At 42.4% G+C, this 27571-nt stretch overlaps 2 protein-coding genes across 3 annotated transcripts in view; both read left to right on the top strand.

The window, feature by feature from the left end:
* Positions 1-17409, top strand: part of LOC307259035 (multiple epidermal growth factor-like domains protein 9) — a 40461-nt gene extending 23052 nt beyond the window's left edge. The window contains exons 4-6 of one of the 2 annotated variants that reach the window (XM_080038756.1): positions 4720-4869; positions 13058-13330; positions 14767-17409. In XM_080038756.1, coding sequence (XP_079894882.1) covers positions 4720-4869; positions 13058-13330; positions 14767-15323 — 980 coding nt within the window. In that variant the 3' untranslated portion in view covers positions 15324-17409. The remainder of the gene's footprint in view (positions 1-4719; positions 4870-13057; positions 13331-14766) is intronic. The other variant, XM_080038755.1, reaches the window with a different exon arrangement.
* Positions 17410-19080: 1671 nt separating this feature from the next.
* Positions 19081-25154, top strand: LOC307258010 (lymphotoxin-alpha-like). Its single transcript, XM_080037393.1, has 3 exons — positions 19081-19407; positions 21041-21200; positions 22544-25154. Exons 1-3 carry the CDS (start codon positions 19132-19134, stop codon positions 22951-22953), a joined length of 846 nt encoding a protein of 281 aa, XP_079893519.1. The 5' UTR covers positions 19081-19131; the 3' UTR covers positions 22954-25154.
* The last annotated feature ends 2417 nt before the right edge of the window (positions 25155-27571 follow it).

The following is a 27571-nucleotide window of genomic DNA, read 5'->3' as shown; positions in this document are numbered from 1 at the left end:
TGCAGGTGAATAGGGTCACATTTCTAACTTGGAGGTATCATCATGAAACTTTGTCAGTTTATTGCTGACATTAATAGCATTTTCTGCAGAAAGGTTTGAATCAATATGCAGATTTGGCAATATCTAACAAATAATGCCTACATTTTTTTTTTAAATGTATTATCTAAATCTAGATATGTGTCAAACACGTCTATTTATAAGAAATTTAAATACTGTATCTGTTTTTTTTTTACATAAGACCCTTCAGACCTTTACTTGTGACTTTTATCTAACTTACCCTGTAACATTTAAATGCCCGAAAATCTGGGTGAATTCTATCTATATGGGTCTTAGTGATGTACCTGATCCTTTCAGCTTGCTGTATCTTTGCCGATGGACTCTGCATTAGAGAGCTGAAGCTCTGCAGGCCAAACTTACCCAATGAACTGCTCATTTAGTTCCCCAGTAATTGAGCATTGTGCAGGTTAGCACCTCCGTACTATACGCTGACGATTATCCGCTGTATTTGATTAGAGACGTTGGCAGCACACAAAGCTTCCAGCTCCTCCCAGTGTAAATATTTACTGTGAAACCACCAAAGAAGTGTCATATTGAGCTGGTGAGAAGGAACCTGAGGAGACCAGGATAGGTGCTGAACCACAAGCAAACTTTAGAATATCACAAATCCATTGTCCAGTCTGATTTGTGTGATAAAAGGTGGATTTGGGGTGAGACATTGCAGGTGAATATATAGGGCAAACATTTTACTTGTCGATATCATCATGAACTTTGCCAGTTGAGTACTTACTATACATTAAAACAATAGTTTTTTTGTATTACAATGTTCTAAAGATATGAATATATGAATAATATTTAAATATGGATAAATGCAAATGTTGGATTATCTAACTCATGTTGCATACATTTGAATAACTTTAGAAAGTTCAGAGTATTGAAAAAAACGAATGTTGAGATAATGGCTTGTTTAAAGATGGTTGTATTGAGAATTATACAGATTAACGCAAACTGACCAGGTTTAGACATTTGGAAACCTTTTCTGTTCATTGTGGACCTTTTTATACTAGTATGAAAGAAGACATGTTATGGAAGCAAAATAAACTAAAATCATCACACATGTTTTTGCCTGCTATGTTTCACCTCTCAGTGTCCTTAATCACATGGAAAAGAGGACTGCTGCTCCCTTTCCCTGCAAGTCAGCCTTGGCTTTGGACTTAATGTCCAGCTAGTGACAGGCAGGAGGATAGGTTGAGGGGAACAGAGTGGATGTAGGGGGGTTAGCTGTAAAAGCCATATGTCTTTCTCCATTCTAATACAGGGGGGGGGGTGGAGTGCTGTTAGCCTGGCTTGGGCTCAGCGTTCACACTACTGTGGATTAACATAGCTCAGGTCTGTCAGCAGCAGCCAGCTCCCTTTAAAGGGCCGACCCTGGCCTCTGCCCGGGCCTGTGCGCACTAGAACACTCTGTCCTAATGTAAATGATACAATATCCCCAAACACTGTGTGGACCTCAGATAAACATGACAGAGACTTGTCATTTGACAGCAGGATGCAGTCTGACTGTCCCCGAGCATGCAGGGGTTTTTCAACTGAGAGAATGTTTAGGGACAGGGTATAGTTTTATGATGCGTTATATTCCTGCTCTGTGAAATGATGGTGTTGGGAATGCATTATGGCAGTTGTTGCCATAATACATATACACTTTAATGTAGTCTCATTTAGGCTCAGAAAACCCTATCATTTCTTAACAAAGCCATTATTTCTCATCATGGTCCACAGTTTGGCGTAGAAAAAAGTTTCCTCCGGCCCCCACCTCTCTTCAACCACCCCACAATTAAAGCTGTAGTGTGCAGGGTTTGCTGCATTTGACTCTTATTAGCAGTTCCTCTGTTGACACTGGGTTGATTTCTGGTTGGAAGAGGAGCCTTTGCAGACTCTTCCAGAACTCATGGTTGAAACCACTCTGTTATGCAGAGACACACAGTGAGCTAGGCAGCAGCCTGTGGGCAGGTTCAGACATGTCTTTCAGCTATGACTACCATCATGGAACAGCTCAAACACACACACACACATAGGTCCACATACAAGCAGCACAACAGTGGGGATACCTTTACAAAGATTGCAAGCTTTTTCATGAAAGTAATAATAGCAATAATGCATTTTATTTGTGAGCATCTTTCAAGTCAACCAAGAACACTTGTACAGATAAAATGAACACGTTGTTGTGATTTGATTTGATTGTTGTGCTCCATGCCATGTGCTGTTGCAGAGAGCCGTGAATAAAATGAAATTAAATGAAAACAAAAAGAAGAATAAGTCTATATATAATATATATATGAGAAATAAAAAGATTTAAGATAAACTTATGAATGTAGTTGAAGTACCAGCAAGCTTCTGCATAATGGACTTAAACTACTTCTAGTTTCATTACATGGAGTTCAATACTCCACAACACACATACATGTCTGTACAAATACATCATCAATACATACTGTATGTATATACACTTAAAAATTATAAAACATTTAAAGCATACAATAAATGAATTGAATGTGTCTTATAGAGGATCAGGGGATGCAGATGTAATTAGGTATGTTTTTTTTAGCTGAGACTTAAAGGAGCCAAATTAAGTGCACTCAAGCAAAGCCTGAGGGAGAGCATTCCAGAGTTTAGTGCCGGACACACCGACTGAAGGCCCCTGTCCCCTGTGGAGGGAGTACAGTTAAGGGGGTACCAGAGGAAGGTAGTGGGCAAGTAGGTGTATAGGGAGGATGGAGAAGGTTAGAAAGATTATGAGGTGCCAAGACATTTGAAAAAATTCAATGAATGACTTTAAAATCAATACGGTATTTGGACTGGGAGCCAGTTTAGTTGATGGAGTGTAGGAGTGTGTAATTGTGTTCCCAGGACCGTGTGTGACTGAGAACCCTGGCAGCCTGAGTTCTGTATGTGTTGTAGTTATGGTAAAACACGGGTGGGTGAACTAAGGAGAAGGGCATTGTTTTAGTGGAGTCAGGATCTGATGAAGGCATGAATGAGTTGATAAAATAGTTGTTAAAAACTAAAAAATGTAGTTGTATATGGAAAAAAGTGGGAAATACATGAGTAAAAGTCTGGAAATGTTCTTTAGGTGACAAGACTGGAATACAATCAAAATAGGTCATCATTTCAAGGTCATTGAACAATATAGCAGTCACTGTGCAAACTTCATATTATACTATATGAGGGCCAGATAGTTATATAACCAACTTATCTCACTTTGTAGTCGTTGGTGTGTGTGTGTGTGTGTGTGTGTGTGTGTGTGTGTGTGTGTGTGTGTGTGTGTGTGTGTGTGTGTGTGTGTGTGTGTGTGTGTGTGTGTGTGTGTGTGTGTGTGTGTGTGTGTGTGTGTGTGTGTGTGTGTGTGTGTGTGTGTGTGTGTGTGTGTGTGTGTGTGTGCAGGGCTCTAGGCTGCGACCAAATGCTCGCATTTTGCGACCATTTTTTGAGACAGTGCGAGTGCCATTTCACAACTAGGGGCACGCGCGCGAACAGCCTCTAAATTCGCCGACATTTATTATTATATTATTATTAGTGCTTTGAGAGAGAGACTGAGAGAGAGAGAGAGAGAGAGAGAGACAGTGGACAGTCGCGAGTGATCAGACAGTGACTCTATCAACTCCGCGGATCACGTGACCTTCTCTCCTCTGTGTCCCGCTGTCGTCACGTCTTTAACGTGCAACAACCTGGCGACTTTTTCCGCTATATTTGCCGACTTCTCGCCATAGCGATAAGGCTGTTAAAGATCAGAGACACATCTCGCAACTTTTGTTTTTAAACCGCGCTCACCAGAGCCGAGTAGCAATGGCTGCTGTCTACTCCTCCTCACCGCTGACAGCACTCACTCAAGCAGCTCCCCCGCCACCTGCAGCTGACAGCAGACAGCACCGTGTCCGCTCTGTGCAAGAGCTGCCAGGTGACGTTTGTAAACTAGTAAATTGTTTCATAAGTTCACATTCAATAGGCCACTGCATTCCTATAAAAAAGCTAACAGCTATAACCTTATAGTATAATTTGTAAACTACCTGGTCAGCATTGTCAATTAATTTAGCCTCTTTAAGAATTGCACATTATGCAAATTAGTTGATAAGTTCATCTAGCTTCTAGTTACTTTTGGGCCAATAACAATTTTCCTTACAGGAAGCAGGGATAGAGGAACAATCAGAGGGCTCAGATGTAGAAGGGGTTGTGGTGAAAATGGGTAAAAAAAATTATTTTCCTAAAGGAATGTCTGAAGGATTTCACATGGTGATGCAAAATCAAAAACACAATGAACTGTATCATCTGTTGTCAGTGTGCTCCAAAACATGCTGGCAATACAATATCAGTTGGCATAATATAGTTCAAATTGGGAAACATTTGAATAGATGCATTTCAGGTCTATTTAAGGTGTGCCACTAAATTTTCTGCTTGCGCCCCTAAAAATTCTGAGTTAGGGGCTGGCGCCTAGTAAAAATGGTTAGTCTAGAGCCCGTGTGTGTGTGTGTGTGTGTGTGTGTGTGTGTGTGTGTGTGTGTGTGTGTGTGTGTGTGTGTGTGTGTGTGTGTGTGTGTGTGTGTGTGTGTGTGTGTGTGTGTGTGTGTGTGTGTGTGTGTGTGTGTGTGTGTGTGTGTGTGTGTGTGTGTGTGTGTGTGTGTGTGTGTGTGTCTCCTAATCCTGTAACCTTTGTTCTCTTTCCTGCAGGGGTGTGTTTGAACTGTGAGGGCCACACCCAGGGAGCCTTCTGTGAGGAGTGTAAGCCTGGCTCCTACCGCAGCGCTGGAGCGGCCCCCAGCCAGGCCTGTGCCCCCTGCCCCTGCTCCAACGACACCTCCACCGGCACCTGCCAAGCCGGTCAGTCCCCGGTCCTACACGCGCACACACACACACACACACAGGCATACACACACACACACACACACACACACATAAACACACAGACAGAAACACACACACATACATGCACACGCACACACATGAGGCACACCTGCGCACGCTCTCACACACACACACACACACACACACACACACACAGGGAACACAGGACACACACACACAGGGCAGACACTGAGCTCACTGTCTTATCATTGGGATTAAGCAGGTCCGTCCTAATTGGCTGAGTAGTACACACTGTTAAGTCAGTGGAGGAGTGTTGTCTGCTATGGTGCGTGCTCTGTGAGTGAGCACTGTCATGTATTTACTTTTCTCTGTTGAAGAGAGACATCTTTGTTCTTTGATCGTGGGGATTCTGGTTTGCCAAAACATTGATAGCGATGATGTCTCAGAAAAACTGTCACACACTTCACTGTAGCACTGAGATCAAGTCGTAAACCTTTGGTCAGATATTCAAGATTGTAGAGAAATGCATTCAGAGTAGAACATGATGAAAAGGAGAGAGGACAGCACGCATCAGCTGACATTTCTACAGAAATATATATAATATATACTGTAAGTTTGAGCATTAGGTTTAATGACAAGTGTTTTTCAGCTGAGACTCCAGGAAGATGCGCTGTCAGCAGCACATAACCCACTGTTGAACGACACTGACATTTACACACTTCCTTTATTTTTCAGACGGATTAAACAGAGCAGATTTAATTAGTGAGCTTTGTTGTCGTCTTTGGACATGAGCCAGGCTAGCTGCTTCTCCATTCCCAGTATTTGTACTATGCTAAGTTAACCTGCTGCCTGCTGTAGGGTGAGTGGGGAATACACCTTTTAATCAAACTCCTTGCCAGAAAGCAAATAAGTATATTACAATGGATTAAATGTCTATTGTTATTATTATTATTACTAGTATTAATCTTTGTAAAAGCCTTACTGTTTTAAGAGTTTGTGTCCGTGGCTACCTGTTCATAGTAACTTGCCATCATTTAAGGCTTTATGTACTCAGTCACGTCATGAACAGTGTGCAGAACTGAAATTTAAATCCAGTTTCCATTTGTGATCTGGGTGGCCTTTCTTACCTCTCCAAGTTCTATTCACATCTGTAGTGGCTTGGCAGTCGCAGAGTAAAAGAAGCTCTCCAAATTTCTCTAACAAGACAAAAAAAACCTGCTAAGTTCAGCCATTAGTTCCAGTCTCTCTCCATTTAGCCGTGGAGAGAAGAGCATTCCCATATCGGCCACACAATCTGCTGTGCCTTTTGAGTGCTTTGTCAGTGCCCTGCTAGTCCATAATGTGACCAAACCAACTATATAAAAAAAGGAAATATACGTCAAAGTTGACTTTGATTCTGCTGCTGTGGACTCCGCGCAACATGATCTGTGCATACTGTCCGTGTCCAGGAATGTATCGCTCAGCCTACTGAAGTGTGCACAAATCATTAAATACATTTAGATAGATAAAGATAGATAGATAGATAGATAGATAGATAGATAGATAGATAGATAGATAGATAGATAGATAGATAGATAGATAGATAGATAGATAGATAGATAGATAGATAGATAGATAGATAGATAGATAGATAGATAGATAGATAGATAGAATTGTTTGCGGTTATTGGATAGGAAAGCCTAAGATGATGACTTTTAATATGTTGAAATGTCTAGGGCTGGAATGGAACCAGAGATCTTGCAGTTCCATGGCATGCAGGGTAACCAGGCGGCTACCAACGCACATCCAACTCATTAAGAATATGTTTGACGACCTCCTGTGAATTACATTAAGGAAATGATCTTCCTCAACAGTTAATGAGTGTGCTTTGGATGTCTATTTCAAACCGTCTGGGATTTAATGTGTGACCCCACTTCATTCACCTCCAGGCTGCTGCCCTACTTATGCAACACACCCAAAGGTCTCCATTGGGTTGAGATCTGGGTTGAACCACATTTTAACAGAGCTGAACCTACCATGAAGCCGGCTAGGCAAGGTGCCTGTCCGTACTGTGTGTGTATGCTGGTGTTAATACTACTACCTACTACCTAGGCTCTGTAAACTGGTATGTAAAAAAGGGGGGCTCCCACGTGAGCTGGCCACATGCCCGTTTGCAGAGCCTAAGCTGTGGATTAACACTGAACTTTATTTCAGCACATACACAGTACGGACAGGTAGAGGAGAGTGAGGTGATTTTCAATAATTTTGTTATAAATAACAGTTATTTAGACAGCAAGCATTCTTAAGACTCTCTGACTCAACCTGTAAGATGCTAACATAGCTCAACATGAAAAGGGAAACGAGGTAGCGAATCTGTTCACTGTGCTATGTGAATTTGAGCAGGCAGGCGGGGGCATGGCCGGAGAGTGCCTGAGCATGTTGCAGCATTACCATACATGGAAAAATCCGGATTCTCTACGTAACGAATCCCAGAAATTTGAACAAGTGAATCGCGACCGGCTGCCCTAGTGTTTAGCGCTCTGCACAGCCACCCCAGATGGTCAGCAGGGAATACGTCTAAATCAGGGGTGTCCAAACTACGGCCCGCGGGCCAACTGCGGCCCGCTTTTTATTGGCCCGCGGCCGATTTAAAAAATATAATGTAATATGGCCCTTTTAATTTTTAAATAATTTAATGCACTCATTATATTACAGAGAAATATGTCCCATAAAAGAAAAAGAGCACCAAGCCCATCCCAAAATTCTTCAGCTTTAGCCTCTTAATTTCCCTCTCAAAGTGCACCAGATTCATGCATTTCACTATAAAAACTTAAAAAAATCTCCCGGTCGGCCATACCCCCGGACCACCCTTGGAGGGGCGGGATCTCAGCTGGCTACTATTTTCACCCAGCTGGACATTGGACGCAAAAGCAGAAAACACTGGGTGAATCAATGGCATTTAACAAGAGGGGGAATGTATCTGGTTAATGTGCAAGTAAAGTGTTGCCGTGAAGAAGGATTACAATTTACGAAGACACTATGAAACTAAACATCAGAGCAGCTACATGTCCTGATAAATGTGTTATTTTTGCAAAGTGGCCCGGCCCTTCGTAGATTTTTCTGTATGTGGCCCTCAGTGAAAAGAGTTTGGACACCCCTGGTCTAAATGCATGTAAGTCATTACTTGACACTTTAGTATGGTTAAACATGACTATGAATCATTATAACAACATTTATAGGTCATAGTAGTTGAAAAAGCATAATAGGTCCTCTAATGTTCTGTTAATTGACTGATATATTAAAGGGCTAACGGGTTTAGCTTCTGACCAAACCTTTTCATGCTGTTTTGCTAGCGGGCAGGACACCAGAGGTAAAAAGGAACAATGTGTTATACCTGGTTCATTTGTGTTAACGGATTAGTCAAACAAATATACATCAACTCCAATTCCAGGACACACTTAATTACAGTGAGTCCAGGAGCCATGTTACGCCATTCTGTCTGTGTGTGTGTGTGTGTGTGTGTGTGTGTGTGTGTGTGTGTGTGTGTGTGTGTGTGTGTGTGTGTGTGTGTGTGTGTGTGTGTGTGTGTGTGTGTGTGTGTGTGTGTGTGTGTGTGTGTGTGTGTGTGTGTGTGTGTGTGTGTGTGTGTGTGTGTGTGTGTGTGTGTGTGTGTGTCATCATCATAACATCTGGCTCAGACTTCCCACAATGCCACAGTGGCTTACATCACAGCTTATCCACGTCAAATTGTCTCTTGAACCCTATCTGCAAAACGCTGCCTATTGAATTTTTTTTTTTTTCAGCATTGCATCATTGCATTCCACCCTACATACTAGCTTATTATTCCTCATCATCATGTTTCTCTCATCTTCCCCATCCCCTTTCTGGACCAATCATGGACGAGCGTTGGCAGCGGGGCCTGCATGGCAACAACAGCCACGTATAGATGCACTTAGAGGGGCTGTCAGGTTATGTTTGCGGCTGCCAGGGGCCACAGGCGGAGGGTTGTGTGAGGGGAGGGGAAGGGGACATGAACCAGGCTGAGCAGAGCTGGGACAGTGAGGGGCACAGCTGGGCCATTTCAGCGCCAGTCAGGCAGCAACAGACTGGGGGGGGGGGGGGGCTGTAAACCATAGGAAGAGATGCTTTGGATCAGAGAAATCTGCTCCGGATGGTGTCCAGAGCTGCTCTCATTTAAAGGCTGTGTGTGGCTGTGGCGCACTGTACAAAAATGAAAAGGCCGGGTTAGAGTGTTAGTGGCTTGATGCAGCAGATCCGGGTTTAATTCTGGCCCCCGGTCGATCACTGCATGTCATTTATTTCTCTCTCTCCATTTCCCCTTTGTACCTCTTCAACTGTCAAATGAAGGTGAAAACACTGAAAATGCAAAGACAACTCAAAATTTCAAGGCAACTGTCTTCACTGGTTCTTTAGGTTTATACGCCAATCTACAGTAACAGTTGTGCCTACTAATGCTCTGTCATACAAATAAGGTCCAATACATTATCCTTCACACACGGTTTTAAGCACAGAATAAAACATCTCGAATAAATTCACATGACAAAACTATAGCTTTAAGTTTTGCCACCTGAATGTATGAAATAAAACAGACTTTACACAATAAATGTAATACAGATAGTTGAGATAAATACTTTGATATAGTTTACTGCAACAGAATTTAGTGTGTGTTCTTTAGTGCTGATGTTTTAGTACTAAACCTTGGAGCTGGTAAGAGAAGCAGCCTCCAAGTAGAGGTTGTCCTGACAACGGTGACAGAGGAGAAGATGCAACAATGCAGTTTTGGAGGATAGATGCTCCCTGAATGTGCTGATGTGGCCCTGTTGCCAAGTAAACCAATACCCCTCCACTCTGACACACACACAGAGGTGAAGTGGAGCATTGCACCAGTATACAGAATGTGGGTCACACATGTTAAATCAGCCATGTATGATTGTGTCTTTACCCAGTGGTATAGAGAGGATGGCTGGCCTCATTCACTTTATCCTGAGGTAGATCAAATATTTCTATAGCTATTTAAGTTTCCGTTTGTTTGTGTGTGCGTGTGTGTGCGTGTGTGTGTGTGTGTGTGTGTGTGCGCGTGCGTGCGTGCGTGCGTGCGTGTGTGAGAAACGTAAGGTGTAATGTCGTGGTAGTTCACCACGTCACAAATGCCACGCCATTGTGTACGCGTGTCGGCCAGAGCCTTCCTGTCAGCAGTTCCCTGTGTGTGTGTGTGTGTGTGTGTGTGTGTGTGTGTGTCATAGCAAAGTGGAGTCCGATGGTTATCAGGCAGGTCAGGTCCTGTGGCCTTATGCAGTGCGGAGGAGCAGCTCATGTTTCTCTCCCAGTTATATAACCCGGCCGTCCGCCTGCCTTTGACCCTCCAGCGGAAGGTTAAATGAAGCTTATCAAGAGCAGCCTGCCCTGCTCACTGCTACAATACAACACAGGCACGTGACCACACCAGATAGTTAAGAGAGCAACATCTAGGCCATCGGAAGGCAGTTATCCGGATCTAAATCATTCAACACTTCAGGGATGTGGTGTGGTGAGCATCAGTTGGCCCACAGAGCTGCAGACGGGGTTAGTTCATATGAATTGGATTGCACAATCAGGGATTTTCCCTGGTAAACCTATATGTGCAAAACACAAACAAGGATCTGAACTCGATTTACTTTGAAGATAGTTCCAAGAATAACCTACAGGAAGATAGAAATGGACATACAACTAAAAAGATTCAAGATGGTTTGTTTGTCATATGCACAACAATTTACAGCCACAGTCATTGGCAATGAAATTCTTTCATCCCAGGCTCCTCTTAACAATGCAATACAGCAGAGAAAATGTCTAAAATAAAATGACATGAATGCCTCACTATATATAAGTAGCTACTATAACATGACCAAGGTAGTCGAGGCTTTGGAATGGTTGCAAGAATAGGTGAGGTCATTTAGGACTTAACAGAGGGGACTATCTTGTATCTGTTATGCTCATATCTGATGCTTGTCCTTTGTAAATAAGACATATAGTTTGCTGAGAGGTTTCCCCTTTGGCACACACTGCTGCTGAGGGTTATAGTGTACTGTTCTACTGTAGAGGCTATGTGTTGTGGCATCGTATTACCAGGGACCGGAGGTTGCAGGAGAAAGCTGACCCTTTAAAAGCCACACACGCAAGTGTTGCTGATGAAGAATGATGGTCCTCATAAGTATCTGGGATCAATGTAAACTCAAGCCAAGCCTATTTGTTATTCATGGGAGCTCACTGTCCCATAAGTACATATACCATACAGCCGATAAGTATTAGAAAGGGGATTCGTGCCCTCTCTCTCTCCCTATCTTTCTATAACACGTTTTTATCCATTTTAAAATAGCCATTGAAAGAAAGAAGAACATAAATATACCATGATATACACACACACACACACACACACACACACACACACACACACACCCACCTACCTGTCAAGAACCTTTCAAAAAACAAAGCTGTTTAGACAAAGTGCTCATACTCACTACATGTCACGTAAATGCCTCTTCTCAGGAGGGATCATTAGAAAGAAAATATGGCCCACATAAACTAGTTGAAATGACTCAGCTGCTTCACTATGTACATGCATATTAAAGGTGCTGTAAGCGGAATGGTTCTTTTAGCTAACTTCCTGTCAGTGACTGCAGTTAGGAGTCCCCTCCCTCGTCCCTACGTCACCACATTAATGCACTGCGGTCTTCAAGCAGCAAGTTATCTAGCATCATCTCAGATCCATAAGATAGAACATGATAAAAACCATCAAAACAGACATTGGGAAGGATTTTTACCTGCTCCGCCATTGTAGGCGAATAAACATTCACCCATCTGTTGCTCTGCGTGTGCACCGGCAGTGAGACGAGTGTGGGTTTGTGGCGTTCTTTCCTCTGATTGGATACTACTTTTGGGAACCCCGAACAATTTAATTTGCCGATTACATGCAGAGCGGGTGACGGTGAGATCGGAGGTATAAAACGCGCACACTATATGAGTGATCACTGTATGAATATAGAGCGATTTAATACTTATATTAACCTAAATATATCGCTCACTTCACCTTTTAAGTAAAAGAATGCAGCTTCAAATACTTTAGAAGTAAATGACATGCAGTGATTTTGTTAGTTTCCTTAGTGTGGAACGTAGGTCGTATTGATTTACATTGTGATGTGTTCAAGCGCTGCTCAGTGATGCATATTTGAAGAATCTGGTAAAATGTAGTGTTATGTAAAAACTGACCAATAGGCTACAGTTGAAGTAGGAATACGTATTACCCGATTGTAACACAGGGGTATCATTTGGGGAAAGGGATCGAAAATTGGATACCCCCCAAAGCCTAGCCATACAGGGAGCACTTCAGCCATCTGTCATCCTGGACTTTAATCGAGTTCGATGTTTAAACCCTCATGTTTAATTAAGAGTAAAGGTTGATCACGTTGAATCACTTTGTACTGATTTACAGTAAGTGGATCTGTGGACCTCCACCTGTACAGAAGCATAATGAGACTGTTTTTCTTTCCTCCAACCATCTACTACTTAGGCTATTTCTTAAATTTGGCACCAATCTGTATGTATAGCAACTTTTGGCATACAACGGCCCACTTGTCAAGTATTGATAACCCTACATTTTTAAGAAACTTAACCCTGCCTGGTCGGCTTTTCCACAGAGTTCCACAGTGCAGACAGGAAAACTGAGCCCTCTGTAGATACACTCATCATTGCTCTCTCAACTCTAGAAATGTCATCTGGAGCCACCTAGTGGCACAAATCCACTGTTTCATTTAGGATCTTCTAATCGAAAAGGAGAGCATGCATGTTCAGTTGATTCTCCCTAAAGCCCAAACAACATCGAGGCAGCGATTATGGAGAAGATAGTTTTCAAAAGGAATTTGTTGTCAAAACTGAAAATACAGTGTTAATACACAGCCTAGGCTCTGTGAACTAGTATGTAAACAAAGGGGGCCCCTATAGCCAGAACCATGCCAGTTTACAGAGCATAGGCTGTGTATAAACAATGTAATGTAACAATGACAGGTAAGCGGGATGTAAGGAGATACTCTCTGATTTTGACAACAAGCTTTCTACAGATTCGCTGACTCCCACCTTTAAACATTTAAACTACTTCTTACAAACATGTGCATAGAACATAGCGTGTAACAGCTGGGCTGATGTGCATCTTTCTGTCTCTTGGCTGTTGCAGATGCAGGTGGCCCCCCGGTGTGTGAGCAGTGCCTTGCCCGGTACAGTGGGCCGCAGTGTGAGCAGTGCAGCGCCGGCTTCTACAAATCACCAGCGGGCCTCTGTGTCCCGTGTGAGTGCAGTGGGAATGCAGACCCTCAGGGCCCCACGCAGCTCTGTCAGCCTGACACCGGACACTGTCTGCGCTGCACCAACAACACCAGCGGCCCCCAGTGCCAGCTCTGTGCCCCGGGCTTCATAGGGGACGCACGGGCACACAACTGCACCCGTCCAAGTAAGAACGACACCACCCCATATTACTCTTGTCCCTGATTTTTCCGATCTGTGTACTTCCCTGCTATTAAATAATGGTAGAGAAATATTAGGGATGTACCAATTCTTCATGGTCAGATTTAGCATGCTTAAAATATACCAGGATGCACTACTACATCCTGTCAAGATTTTTTGCCGATGAAACTAATGAAGACCTAGCCTGGCATTCCCAGACCTGCCACTAGGCGCTGGCAAATTAAATTTGCTGCGCGTGTTGGTCTGGACACGCTCCGTTGAAGCTTATCAAGAAAGCCAGAAATCTGGCGGGCGCGCCAGAGCCCCTTATATGGTACTCTGGGGAGGACGTAACCGGATGACGACAGTGACGTGCATGCGACGTCGAAGCCGTGATAGTAAACATCAGAGATGGCTGCGGATATGTTGTGTGAGTTTGAGACTGCTTTGGCCTCGACCCTTAACGATTTGGAAGACGGCACTCAAATCTTTCATTAGCAAGTAAGTGGAATGTTCTATTTTGCCGACCGACAACGGCAAACGTTTAATTTAACAGTTTAACAGCTGTTCGCTAAACGAAAGGGGCTTACGTCGCCTTGTGCATCGCTCTGATTGGTTTTAGTGCTATCCAACTGCGTGCAGTGGCATTTGAAATGCACGAGTAGGAGCCGCCCCTTGAGTTGGAAATTACTATTGATCGTCGCCAGACCCTCTATCGTTCCAGATATCAGGGTCTGGATTTCCAGGCTAATGAAGACCCACAATCCAGTGCAAAACGTGACGTCACATTGACAGAGCCTTCGTGTGAAAACAACCAGCGATGAGGCGGATTTAAAAGCAAGGCGCAATGTTATGATGAAAATAAATAAAGTACATATCCCAATTGTAGCATACTCCATACTATGATCAACTGTAGAATGTAGAATAGAAAAAAGAAAGAGTATGCTATTTGGACATTAACTCTCACACAAGCATGAAGCAGTTTTAGCTCCATCTAAAGGTAGTTATGTATTAATGCCACATGGTGTCACTAGTTACCTTGGTAAAACATCAACAACATAGCGTATTAACCCTCTTATTGTGTTCATTTGACAGATTTGAAAGTTTTCTCTTTGAATATGTAGCTTATTTTACTCAAAAACTGTATGAGCTCAAATCAACAGGCCAGAAATAGCAAACAGAAGTTCAAAACTTGTAACGACCACAAGAACTGTTGGTGATAAGATCTAACACAACAACTAATATATGTATTATTAGGGATTTATAATCAGCTATTATGTGGCGATCATTTTTGACCGGGAACACATTAGTATTTTACATGACGGGAACACAACACGCCGTTTTAAGATGAATGGAATTATACTTGTTCATTGCACAGGCCTATCAGGATGGTGAATTAAAATATTAATCATTTTGAAATTATTCTTTTTTTTCTCTCCTCAGCATCCCGTCTCCTTCCCACACCGGCAGCCGAGCCAACCACAACCCAGGCCCCTACGTCCAGCACCACCTCCCCCTCCTCCCCACCCACCACCAGCCCCACCCCTCTGCCCTCCACCAGCAGCAGCCCGGCCTCCACACCCAGCCGTAACACTAGCACCATGCTAATTAGCACGGCCGCCTCCGCCACCACCACCACCAGTAGCCAGGCCCTGCTCACCAGCCTGGGCGGCCCCACGGCGGACAACACCACGGCGGCCCTCACGGACGTCTCCTGGACCCAGTTCAACGTCATCGTGCTGGCCGTCATCATCCTGGTGGTGGTGCTGCTGCTGGGCTTCGTGGGCGGCGTCTACACCTACCGCGAGTACCAGAACCGCAAGCTCAACGCGCCCTTCTGGACCATCGAGCTGAAGGAGGACAACATCAGCTTCAGCAGCTACCACGACTCCATCCCCAACGCAGACGTGTCCGGGCTGCTGGAGGACGAGGCCAACGAGGTGGCGCCCAACGGCCAGCTGGCACTCACCACGCAGGGCAACAACTGCTACAAGGCTTAGGTTAGCTAGCACTGCTGCTGCTGCTGCTGCTACTCCATCCACCTATCTATCCATCCATCCATCCATCCCCCACAAGACTGATGTGACAACCTAGATTTTACAGATGCCGCTCAAAGTTGCTGGAAAAAGCACCAAATCCAAAGCTCCTCCTTCATTGAATGACTGCTTATTCTTCCCCAGTTCAGGGTTCCTACACAGTAGATGGAAAAGTATGGCGTTTGATTTGAGTATTTTTCCCAAAGTTCTGGATAACCTTTCTCCGAAGCTTTAATTTTTTTTTTAAATGTCGCAAAACTCTTTAATTTCTTTATCAAAAGTGTCCAGCGACCTACTATACATAACCCTTGTGGTTTTCACTTGGTCTTGAGTTTTGGGGAAAAGAGATTGTCATGGGTTGATGCAAGTTCTTCGAGGGCTGGCTACAGAAACCATTTATTTACATACAGCATAAGCATCTAACTACTTGTATTCAGATGGCTTGATTTGGATTGAAAAATCTACAGAGAATCCTGGAAATTTAAGTCTGGAAAAGTATGGGATTTTTTTCGGAAATGGAAAAAATGTGTAGGAACCCTGTTTAACCCTGCTGGTATATGTGTGTGTGGCTCTTCACCACACTGAAGCAAACTGACAGTGAGACCAAGCATATGTGATCAAAGATGGGGAAAAGACACTTGAAAGGTTTCCCCATTTTTTTTTTTGTATGTGTGTGTGTGTGTGTGTGGAATGGGTGATCAGTGAAATGGGTCCAAAGAATTAAAAAAAGTGTTCTGCTTGAGTTTTGCCTACAGAGGGCGCTGTAGTGCAGATTATATAGTGAGGTAATTGGCATGGAGCGAGACGGGTGCAAATAACACATATACACTGTACACCTGTTGGCCGACACAATGATCCTAACTCTCTGGTTGGAAGACTTTTTTTGCAGGAGCCCCCTAGCATTTCAGATATTTCAAAAAAAAAATTACTTTTTGACTGTTTTAAGTTATAACCGGATCACTAAACAAAAGAGTGATCTTAAAACGGGAGACAATGATTGTTATTTAATGAATTTTTATTAAGCTCATATTTATTGTTTTGACGTTTTCTTTTCTCGGGAGGAAAATGCTGCACATGTGTACGATGTGTTTATTTCATGGTGTTTTTAATCTGTACGTGCTGTCGAATGGTATAATTGATGAATTGGCCAGTATGTTTTCATGTATGGTCTGTGTGTGTGTGTGTGTGTTTTGGAGAGAGTCATGGTAGGGTGGGATGAAGGCTGCTGCTGGCACAAGCTTTTTTTAATGACCTAATTTTTTTTCTTTTTTTTTTTCTAGGCTTCCTGTCTTTTGTTAAAGCGTGCCAGCTCACCTTGTGTCTATATCTAAAGAGGAGTGTTTCTAACAACTGCTGTTTATAAACTCTCACCACTATACTGCTGCAGTAGTGAGTGACTCATACAATAGGCTTGAGTGAACCGCCATAATCTAATCTGCTCTGTTGCTGCCTACCTCAGCAATAGTAGCCTACTTGCCATCATTACAATCTCCCACAATCAAGTTCCATCAGCTTAAACAGTGAGTCGCTGCTAAAGACGCTGTAGTTCAAAAAGCTTCACACCCGATGGTGGACAATGCATTGCAGGCTTCTCTAGTCTTGTTCAGGCCACATTGTAAGGTCGGGGGGTGCGCTTCATTTTACCACGGTGAATGAGTAAAAAAAGCTAATTATGAGAACTAACTCCTCAGGTACTGGCTCTTTCCCTAATGTGATCACTTGTAAATAGGATTATTGTACAGATGAATGTGAATAGTAGCACTATTATTGTACAGGTTAGAATAACTGTGTGTGTGTGTGTGTGTGTGTGTGTGTGTGTGTGTGTGTGTGTGTGTGTGTGTGTACACTGTCACTGAACACAAGCTCCCCAACCTCTCACTCTCTCCAAGAGGGGGGTGTGATGTTGCAAGTCAGCCCACAGCTTTTTGTATTTTTACTTTTCATTTTTTTCTTATTCTCAGTGGACTTTTTGCCATAAACAGTACACAGCTGCGGGACTCAAAAATGCACCACCCAGAAAACTCAAAAGCCAAGAGGAAAAATGATGTAAATATTGGCCCAAAGTCAGAGCTCAACTCTCAAATAAAAATGGGTTTTAACTGTTGTCTGTATCTGTTTCTTGCATTGTATCTTTCATTGAAATCACTGCCACTTAGAAGAAGACACATTGTATTTTATGGGATTGTTCAAATTCTTGCTTCATCCTCTACTGCTCTGTGCTAAGTAACAAGGTTTTACATATGCACACTGCAAGTTGGCTGTGTGTCTCTTTAACACACACATACACTTATTGTTAATTATGTCACCAATGACAGTAAGTAGATCCTGTAAGCCTCTCATATTAAGACTATAACACTTTCCCTTTCCAGAGTCGACTGTATTACATGACCACTTACCCAGCTGAATGGAAGGAAGCGTTGCAAAATATTTATATATTATTTTTTAAATAAGATGTGATGTGAATCTGAGTGTGACTTCTAGAGCATGGAGGGTGGATTTTATATTTTATTTATATTAATTGGGATTTTATGAGATAGACCAACACAAAGTGGAGCATATTGTAAAGTACAACGAAAATCATAAAAAAAAATTATAAATAAAAAAACTGAAAAGTGCCGTGCAAAAGTATTCAGACCCCCCTGAGTCAATACTTTATAGAACATCCCTGCAAGTCTTTTGGGGTATGTCTCTACCAGCTTTGCACATATAGAGACTGACATTGTCAATCTGCAAGGTGACCGTCCGCCCCAGTCTCAAGTCGTTTGCAGACTCTAACAGGTTTTCTGCCCTATTTGGCTCCATCCATCTTCCCATCAATTCTGACTAGCTTCCCTGTCCCTGCTGAAGAGAAGCATCCCCATAGCATGATGCTGGCCAAAAACTTCCAATTTTGGTCTCATCTGACCAGAGCACCTTCCTCCACATTTTTGCTGTGTCCCCTGCATGGCTTGTGGCAAGGGTTGGAGGAAGGTATATTTTGAGAAGCAAATTGCTGGTATGAATGAATGTCCATTACAGCTGTATTAGATAGCACTGTCTGTGGAGGAGACATCAATGTAGGCTATTGCTGATGAATTTGACATTTCTGTGAAAAGTGTGCTTCAATTGATAATGTTCACGTGTTTGTTTTTAAAAATGCGATGAAAATATGATGAGTGGATTGATAGGATGCCCTGTCTCTGTGGTTTGGATTACACCATGAGGTTAAACTGACAGTGTAGGCTAATGTTTTATTTAGGCCTATTGATGTCATCTTCAAATAGTAAGGAGTTCAATACGGTGGAAATGTAATAGGGCTTCAAAGAGGTGTAACGTAACGTTGTGGTTGACAACATTCTTCACTGACAAAAGCAAACCAATGTTACCTTAGGCTGGTGGTTCATGTCTTATCAAAGTGATGTTTTGAAATGGGATAGGCCTATTAAGAACAATTGCCATCAAGGCCTTTGATGATCTTGGTGTTTACCTGCTTTTCAGAGCAGCCAAGCGCTCATCCGAACTATTTGGAGTGGGAGTAGACTGTGGGAGTTAGCCTACTAGTATCTGATGATGAAACGATTTTGCTCCAGCCTAAGGAGAAACTACAGTATAATCTCGGGAAAGGGGAAGTTCTTTGTGAGAGTGCCGCCGCCGCCGCCTCAGACACACTCAGTGAAACTCGTTTTAAGTCGAGCCTGCCCTGCTGCAACCCGGTGTCACGCCAAGGCGTGAAATAGACGCGCCGGTCCACCTCCCTGCTGCCACCGCAACGTGGGCGACGCCGCGCTGATAAATGGAGATGTGGGATGGGAGACTGCGTCTGATCACCGTTGGCATGGAGGAAGAAGGTTGCTACTACCAACACTGCTGTCGCTGTGGAGGAGCAGGGGGAGAGGCAGGATCACACCGGCAAACTACCATGATTCAACGTCTCCAACGGGACAACACAAGACTACGCCGAATGGCCCAGTGTATAGCCGTGGCGCTGTTTTTTCTGATTACACTGTTTGTGGCATTCCTGGGTGCACTTGTGCTCCAAGTGCGAGGACACCAGTCACCAGCAAGCCAGGTAAATATTTTATTCATCATAGCGTTATTTCCTTCAAATCATTTATTAAGCTTCAGGCGCTACACTGTTGCCGGTGTTTGGTCGAGTTATGCCCGCCTGCTGAAAATTGCATGCAACTTTAATGACAGAGCCTTAAGGAGGTCTTGAACATTTTTTTGTTTTGTTTTTTGCTCTGAATGAAATATGTCCCGCCAATAGAGCTGTATAGATTAATGCGCCCTACCTAGCCACGATGGACGCCTCGGAGTCGCTATGAAACAGCGCTTTATTAAACTAACATTTTGAAGGGGTTTGTTTTGTTGAGTGAAAGCATGAGTGAAAGTGACAGGATGCATCCATCTTAGTGTTAGTGTAGTTGCTTAGTAACAAGACACCCTCCTCAGTCTTCTTCGACTAATGAAATTCCAGTAGGCTGCGCGCCGCGAGCATGTGGCTGCGAGGGACATCATAGGCTACAGGTGTTTCTGCTCGTTACCGGTGTTCTGACATTTTCTGCTCCCTCGTCAGATTTTGCTACCTATCAGAAAATGCTACCCTACGTCATGGTAGCGTATAGACACTTACCTCATCAAACGATGCATCCACTACAGAATCACGTTATTTTACACCACTACTCACCCTATGTAGGCCTACACACAGTGTAGCCTACACTGTAGGAATATGGGGAGCATATTTTGATGCTGTTAGTGTTTAATAGCCTATATCAAATTATGCTACCCTATCAGAAAATGCTACCTCACGTAATTGGTAGCGTATTTGATCTGTAGACCCATTAACTATCAAATAATGCTACCACTACAGAATCACGTTACTTACAACACCACTACTCACCCCATGTAGCCTACACTGAAAGCTGTATATTTGTATGCTACTTTATAACGTTATTATAGATTTAGTAGGGTATAATGTGAGATCAATTGTCTCTATCAAATAATGCTCCCGCTACAGAATCACGTTATTTTACACCACTACCTATGTACACCCCCCTCCCACCACCACCACCGGCGAAAACTTTCTCCACTCCGAGTCTGGTAAAGTTAACACATAGAAAAGCCTATCATTTTATTTCTATATTCAGCAGCAAAGCCAGTGTCTACATGCTCACAGGTCAAAAGGCACAATTTAAACATATGTGTAGCATAATTACGCAGTTAAAAACATGTTTTGAAGAAAATACTCGGTAGCAAAAAAAGGTAGCAGAATCTGACGGCTGCTCACGCAGGATTGTTATTTTCGGAATGCGCATGCGCAGAACCACTAGGGAGCAAAATCTGACGGGTAGCAGAAAATGTCAAGTCACCGGCCTGGCCGACCCGGGTCATTCTCTGCATGTCACCCCCCTCCCTACCCCATTTCATCTCCGTCTCTCCAAACTGTATCTTAAAAGCAAAAATAATCCTAAAAAAAAGTTTGTTTAAGGGGGACACAAACGATAGCCTATTTTGAAAAGTTGGGGGGACAAGTTCCCATCTGTAGCCTAGCCTATTGCAGTCATCTTTTCGCCTGTCATTTTCAAGCGTCTTTGAGTGACCTCCAAAAAAGCGCTATATAAAACCTATCAATTATTATTATTATTTTCATTTATGGTATCATAAGGTTTGGTTATAACAAGTATGTGCTTGTTATCTTGCAGCCCGCGATGCAGCCTAACAGCCCCTCCTCACAACACCATGATTCAACGTCTCCAACGGGACAACACAAGGCTACGCCGATTGGCCCAGCTGCTGTTGAGCACATCGGGGCTCAACAGCAGCGAGATGAAGCCTTGGGAAGTCCTAGCGCCCTGCTAACAGGTAAAACACATTGCAATGCCTTGCAAAGCAGGGTCAGGGATAGCTGTGAATCATCTCACTGTAGACCAAGGATATATTCAGTAATGCGAATTATGACTAAATATTGGTCACGCAGGAAAAAGCTTAATTTTTCTGGCCACAGCCCCAAAAGCACATAGGCCTAATAGATAAATGCAGTCTTTGGGTAGACAGATCAACAGACATTCAGGTTAAGAGATCAGTTAGGGCACATGTGTCAAACTCAATCTGGCCCGCGACACGTTTTGATGTGGCCCGTGAATCAATTCGGCCGATTTGAATCAATTCTGAAAAAAAAAAAAAAAACATTTTTTTTTTTTTCTTCTTCATGGAGCCTGTGCCATATCCGCACGTTGCATACGCTCCCAACTGTTAGGACACTTACGTGGCTTACAGCTAGGAATGTCTGCTGAAAGTTCTACAGCTCAGGATGTTAAGCCATGCATTGATGAACTTGCATCTAAGAAGAGCTGTCAGTTTTCTGAGGGCTGTAAATAGGCCAATATATGTGGCTAAATAGCATGCTAATATTGATGATTGATTGTGTCAAGTGTCTAAGGCAGTGGTGTCAAACATCCGGCCCGCGACTTGTAGAGCACACATTTCTGAGCATTTAAAAAAAAAAGTAAGTTAAATTAAATTGAAATTAAATTGGGAAAAACATATTCCAAAACAACAAATAACCTCTGTATTTAAAAATAAATCAAAACAGTAGAAGTTGCACTTTTATTTAATTGTATTTTGTACTGTCTGCATGTTTGCACAAAATGTGTCCCTGTACATATAGTAAACAAAATTGGACAACTGTAAGGTCAGTGCCTGTTGTATTTGTGTATTCAAATAAACAGTTGTTTATTTCATTAGTGCGTATTGGCATCTTTGAGCAAAATACCCCCAAAATTTTTGCTGCGGCGCTCCGCGCCGCACCTCCTATTCCCGTGGCCAGCAGCAACCTTTACTAAGACATTTCCTGGGGGCTACAGAGATCCCTTGTGATCCGTGATAATGTAGGTTACATATGTAGGCTGAGTTATAAAGCATATAACTGAAAAACAAAGCTAAAGATTTGGATTTGACATATGTACGTTATTTTGCCATTATTTTACTGGTCCGGCCCACTTGAGATCAGAGAGGCTGTATGTGGCCCTCGAACCAAAATGAGTTTGACACCCCTGAGTTAGGGCGTGCACTGTGGAATCTGGTTGTTTGCCAGTGTACATATCCACAGCTTTTACTTCAAAATTGACATATGTTAAGTTACCTACAAATAATAGAAAAACAGAAACATTTATAACTAAAATTATTTTTCTCCTATCTGCTTTCAGTCTTGTATCCCAGAGAAGTGAATGGGAGCCGTCTTGAGTGGGACAGTGAGCATGGACATGCCTTCTGTCATGGAGGTTTCAAATACTCCAATGGAAACCTGACAGTGCCCAGAAGTGGGATATACAGAGTGTACCTGCAGATCACCTATCATGGTAAGCTGTGTCACGACAATCATATTACGCTGACCAACGAGGTGCGTGTATGGCAGGACACCTACCATAAAGACGTGCCTCTCCTGTCAGCAGCGGACACAGTGAGCTGCGGTGTGGAGTCCTGGACTAAATCTCTCTATACGTCCGGCTCCTTTGACCTGGAGGCCAACAATCTACTGCATGTGGTGTCGTCACACTTCAAACTCATCGCAAAGAACCAACACCAGGTGTTCTTCGGTGCTGAACTTCTGTCTTAGTAATGTAGAATCGCCTAAATCTGCTTGTTTTTTTTGGGGCGACCGTGGCTCAGATGGTAGAGCGAGTCAGCCAATGATCGGAGGGTTGGCGGTTCGATTCCCATCCTCCCATGATTCTTGTGTCCTTGGGCAGCCACGCTTCCTTCAGTCTGCCCCAGAGCAGCTGTGGCTACTATCGTAGCTTACCACCACCAGTATGACTGTGTGTGAATGAATGATACCTGGAACCCGGCAAAGCACTTTGAGTGCGAGAAAAAGCGCTATATAAGTCCAATCAATTATTATTATTACATTTTTAATGCTTTATTGATAGTGCAGAGAGACAGTGATGAAATGGGGCTGAGTGTTGAATAACATGCAGAGAATGACCACGGGCCAGATTCGAACCCGAGTCTGCTGCGAAGAGGACTGAGCCTCATTACTATAACTGCTCAATTATGGAACATTACAAAGCTCTTAGTACCTGCCTGACTGCATTATTAAAATGATTGTTTTTTTAACTCCTTAACCCACTCACAGAGACACACTACTGCTGGTTTAACTATTCTAAAGAGCATGTATCATCTTTCTAGCACCATCTCTAAATTTGTAACTCCAAAACCTCTTTGGCAGAATAGGCGCCGTCCACTGTATTAAATCCAAATGTTTGGAAAGCAAAAGCACTTTTTTATGATCTTTGGTGGAGAAATAAGTTGAGTTTCTCTGTTTTATATCATTTTATATATTAAATATATTTGATTTGGACTTTAGGTGAGACAGCAAAATATCAATTCACCAAAAAGAATGAACTGTTTATAAGTTTATTATTAACTTTGTTTATTAGATGTCGATATTTCCCGCATTCTTGAGAGACGATCAAAGAATTGTTCTTTGTGCTGTCAGTAAGGCTTTAGATATCTTGTTTTGACAGATGTCTTGCTCGGAAAATTATCTGACAAATCATTGGAACGCCATTAGCACCAGTCTGTGGTTTTCCCCAACCTTTTAAAACTACTTTACAGTAAAAAGCATGGCTGAACTCCAGGACTTAAGGGAACATATCCAAATTGAGTCAAGAAATCATGTTACTTTTGTCCAAAAACAAAACACGTGAGTTAACCCACATCACTTTTCAAAATCACCAACTACTATCAGTAGGAACTCTTTGGATTGTTCGAAATAGCAGTTTATTGTTACACTTTTAATCCGTTAAGGATAGCAGCATAATAGCTGGAAATGTGACTTTTTGCATTCTTTTATTTACTGTGTTTGAACGTGGTAACATTTGTATTTACTTAACTGTTACTGAAAAGGGTTAACAGTAGGTCAGGGAGGATAGGAGATAGGACAGAATAACACGGTTTGCAATTCTATTCAAAAAGTAACACCCAAGGGCTGTGTAGCTTGAGAACTACAGGCAGAAAGATGACGTAGGGATGTGTGAATGAAAAGTAATTTTACAGAATGGGAAAGCAGAAAATAAGGGGAAGCACTTGGTTAAGGGAAAATAGCAGAAGTTCCTCTAAAAGATCTTCATTATTTATTTGACCAGCCCCTTAGTCGTATTGTTTTTTTTTTGTAAAGTTGTAGAATACAAAGGCTCACATATTTCAGTGTAACACTTGTATCATGAAAAGTCAATAGATATTGAGGCTGTTGGCATTGGTTAATTAGTACACAGCAGTACAGTCACTTGAATAAACAGTAAAGTGTTTATGGTGACACACAAGGCTTAATCACCCTGTGTTTTTGTTGTACCTCCTCTACAATGTGTCACCATAGCCAAAAGGAATGTTGATAAGGAATGTTTGGAGAGTAGTAAACACTAGTTACCGGAAAATGATATCACATAAACCCCGCCCTTGGTGTAAATCGGAATGCGTTATGGTTTATCAAGTGATAAACTACTTTTACCACTGTGAAGGACAAAACAGGTATTCTTTCTTGCACACATTGGTTTGACCAAGCGGATCTTTATACCAGGCTGTGATTGTGTGTGGATGACTTAGACTTTTCTCACCATGGGCCTTTTTCTTTCTTTTTTTACATGCATGTTTCTGATGTACAAGTATGCTCATATAGGCCTTTTTAAAAGGGTCAAACTTGTGTTTTCTTTAATTTAATTATTTAATTCCTTTCTTGCTGGGCACTTTTTGCTATGTCAATTGAATTTATAATTTTTTATATTTGTGTATGTGTTTCTAAAATGAAAAGTTATTAATAAAAACTGTAAGGACAAAACATGAAACAGTGTCTTCTGTGAGTAGGGGAGGGGGGGGTGGCAATGTTTTGGTTCATTTATGGCCTAAATCTTGAGCCAAAGGTTTCTCACACTGGTTTTGATTGGGGAGGTTTGGGCAGAATGAAGAAGGGATTTAATTATTATTTTTTATCTTCATTTAGTGGGTATGTTTCTCCCCAAAAGGAAAAAAAATAAAACAGCAATAATATTATCTTAGTGTGGTTTTTAGCCATTTCACATTTCCCTACAGGACTCTGAGTAACCAGTGACCACTTAGTCATGGACATGAACCAGGGTTCTGGAAATTGCTTTCTCTACTCCACCATCCAGTCAGTGTACCTTGGGTTAAAGATGCTTAATCTTGCCAAGAAACTAAGTCGGCAACCAAAACGATTTAAAGTAAGATAAAGTTGAGAATATTACTGTTATATATATATAACATATTTATATAAAATGTAAAATGTATGTACATTATTAAACCTGCAGTGTGTAGAATTTTGGGTTTTATTTCCTAGCAGATTTTGTAGAAAGTTATTATAATATCCATAAGTACATTTAATTTAGTGCATAATAGCTGAAATTTTTTTTTGAATTATTTATTTATTTCCCTTAGAAAGGGTCTCATATATGTCCATATTTCTGCATATCTTGGACCAAGGCCTAGTGCCGCCATCTTGAAAGTGTCATAGTTGGAATGTCATCAGGAGCATTGTTTAAAATTTAGAATTGTTCTTGTCCTTGAAGGCCACTGTAGCTTCTGTTATTATTCGAAAGGGTTGGGGTTACCCAGGGAGCGTTGCATTCTAGAACCTTCTAGAACTTTCTTGATGATGTCATATTACACACTGCACCTTTAAGTGTGTTCTCTCTGAGCCACGAGCTCCTCTCTCCAATGGTTCTCACCAGAGCAGACACAACCACAGAAGGGGCAAATGTGTGCTGTGTATGATTTAAAACAGTGTGAATTTTGTTTTGGTTGCATTAAGCCAGTTTAAAAATCATGGGAGCATTTTATAAAGCAATGTAAGAGAGTTGAAGGTTTTTAAATGCTTGTTGTACAGACTCAAAAATACAATACACGATAGTGTCATCTGCATAAAGATGAATCTGACAGTGACCTAATGATGAGACCATGTTGATATACATTTTTACAAGACAGGACCCAGGATTGAACCCTGTGGTACACCTTTAATTATTTTTCATCAAAGCCAATACTGCGTGGTCAGTGAAGGGGAAGAGAATTATGTCAAATGCCTATGACAGATCTACACACAAGGCCACTCGATGTGTTCTGTCCTCCAAAGTGGGTACTATATCATTTTGTTTTATAAAGCGGAAGAATCTAAAGGCTTACATATTTTAGTGTAACACTTTTATCATGAAAAGTCAAGAGATAAATAGGATGTAGGAACGCATTGGTGATTAGTATACAACATCAGAGTAACTTTAATAAACAGTCCTAATACAAAGTATAACCCTCTGTGAATGGTGACACACAAGGCTTAGTCACTCTGTGTTTTTATTTGTATCTCCACAATGTGTTGCCATAGCCAATAGGAATGTAGATAAGTAATGTTTGGAGAGTAGTAAACACTAGTTACTGGTAAATGATATCATATAAACCCCGCCCAATGCAGTTCTGCTGGCGTTAATCATAATGTGCTATGTTAATGTGTTCTCTTTTTTTGTACACCTTTAAGTTTGGTTTGACTTCTTCAGTTACAACATAAATGCGCTGTGAGGTCATATTGGAAAATGTTGCAATTCTAGTTGTGTTCAAAATGATGTATATTATGAGCAACAAGACACCAACATGGGTGTTTGGTGTTTTGAGCCCCCCACGGAACAGTTAGGGTTATAGGGTTAGGGTCAGGGCCTCCCAGGCAGCGCTGCCTTGAAGGCTCCGTTGGGGGCACAAAACAACATCGAGCACCAACATGGCAAAAGGCTACACCAGGTGAATGCCGGCAGCTGGTGGTGGAAGAGGTGTGCCGTCAGGAAGAGGCAGACAGATGCGCCAGAGCAGTCTCCCATGCCCAGCCAGGCCGCTGGATGAAGTGGGATGGCAATAGACTGACCGTACCTTGGGAGGATGCCACCGATGAGGGACATGAAGGAAAATGCTGTAAGGCGTTTTGTAGCCAAACCCCCTGAAGGGTCGAAACACCCAATGAGGCCGGGGTACAAAACTGAAGATGTGCCGTACTGGTTGAAACATCACAAAGTGGTCATCACCAAAGTCATCCCAGCAAAGAAGTCGCTTTCATCACCACTCAAGACTCAAGACAAGTGCTGTGCAAAATCGTTCGGGATTGTAACTCCTAGTCCTATAGAGCAAATATCCAGCAGCAGGGTGAGTACTGTTAAACTGGTACACGTTTGAAAAACTATTTACAG

Source organism: Ammodytes marinus, assembly GCF_949987685.1.
Source record: "Ammodytes marinus genome assembly, chromosome: 2".
Taxonomy (NCBI): domain Eukaryota; kingdom Metazoa; phylum Chordata; class Actinopteri; order Uranoscopiformes; family Ammodytidae; genus Ammodytes; species Ammodytes marinus.
This window is presented reverse-complemented; position numbering and strand designations above follow the sequence as displayed.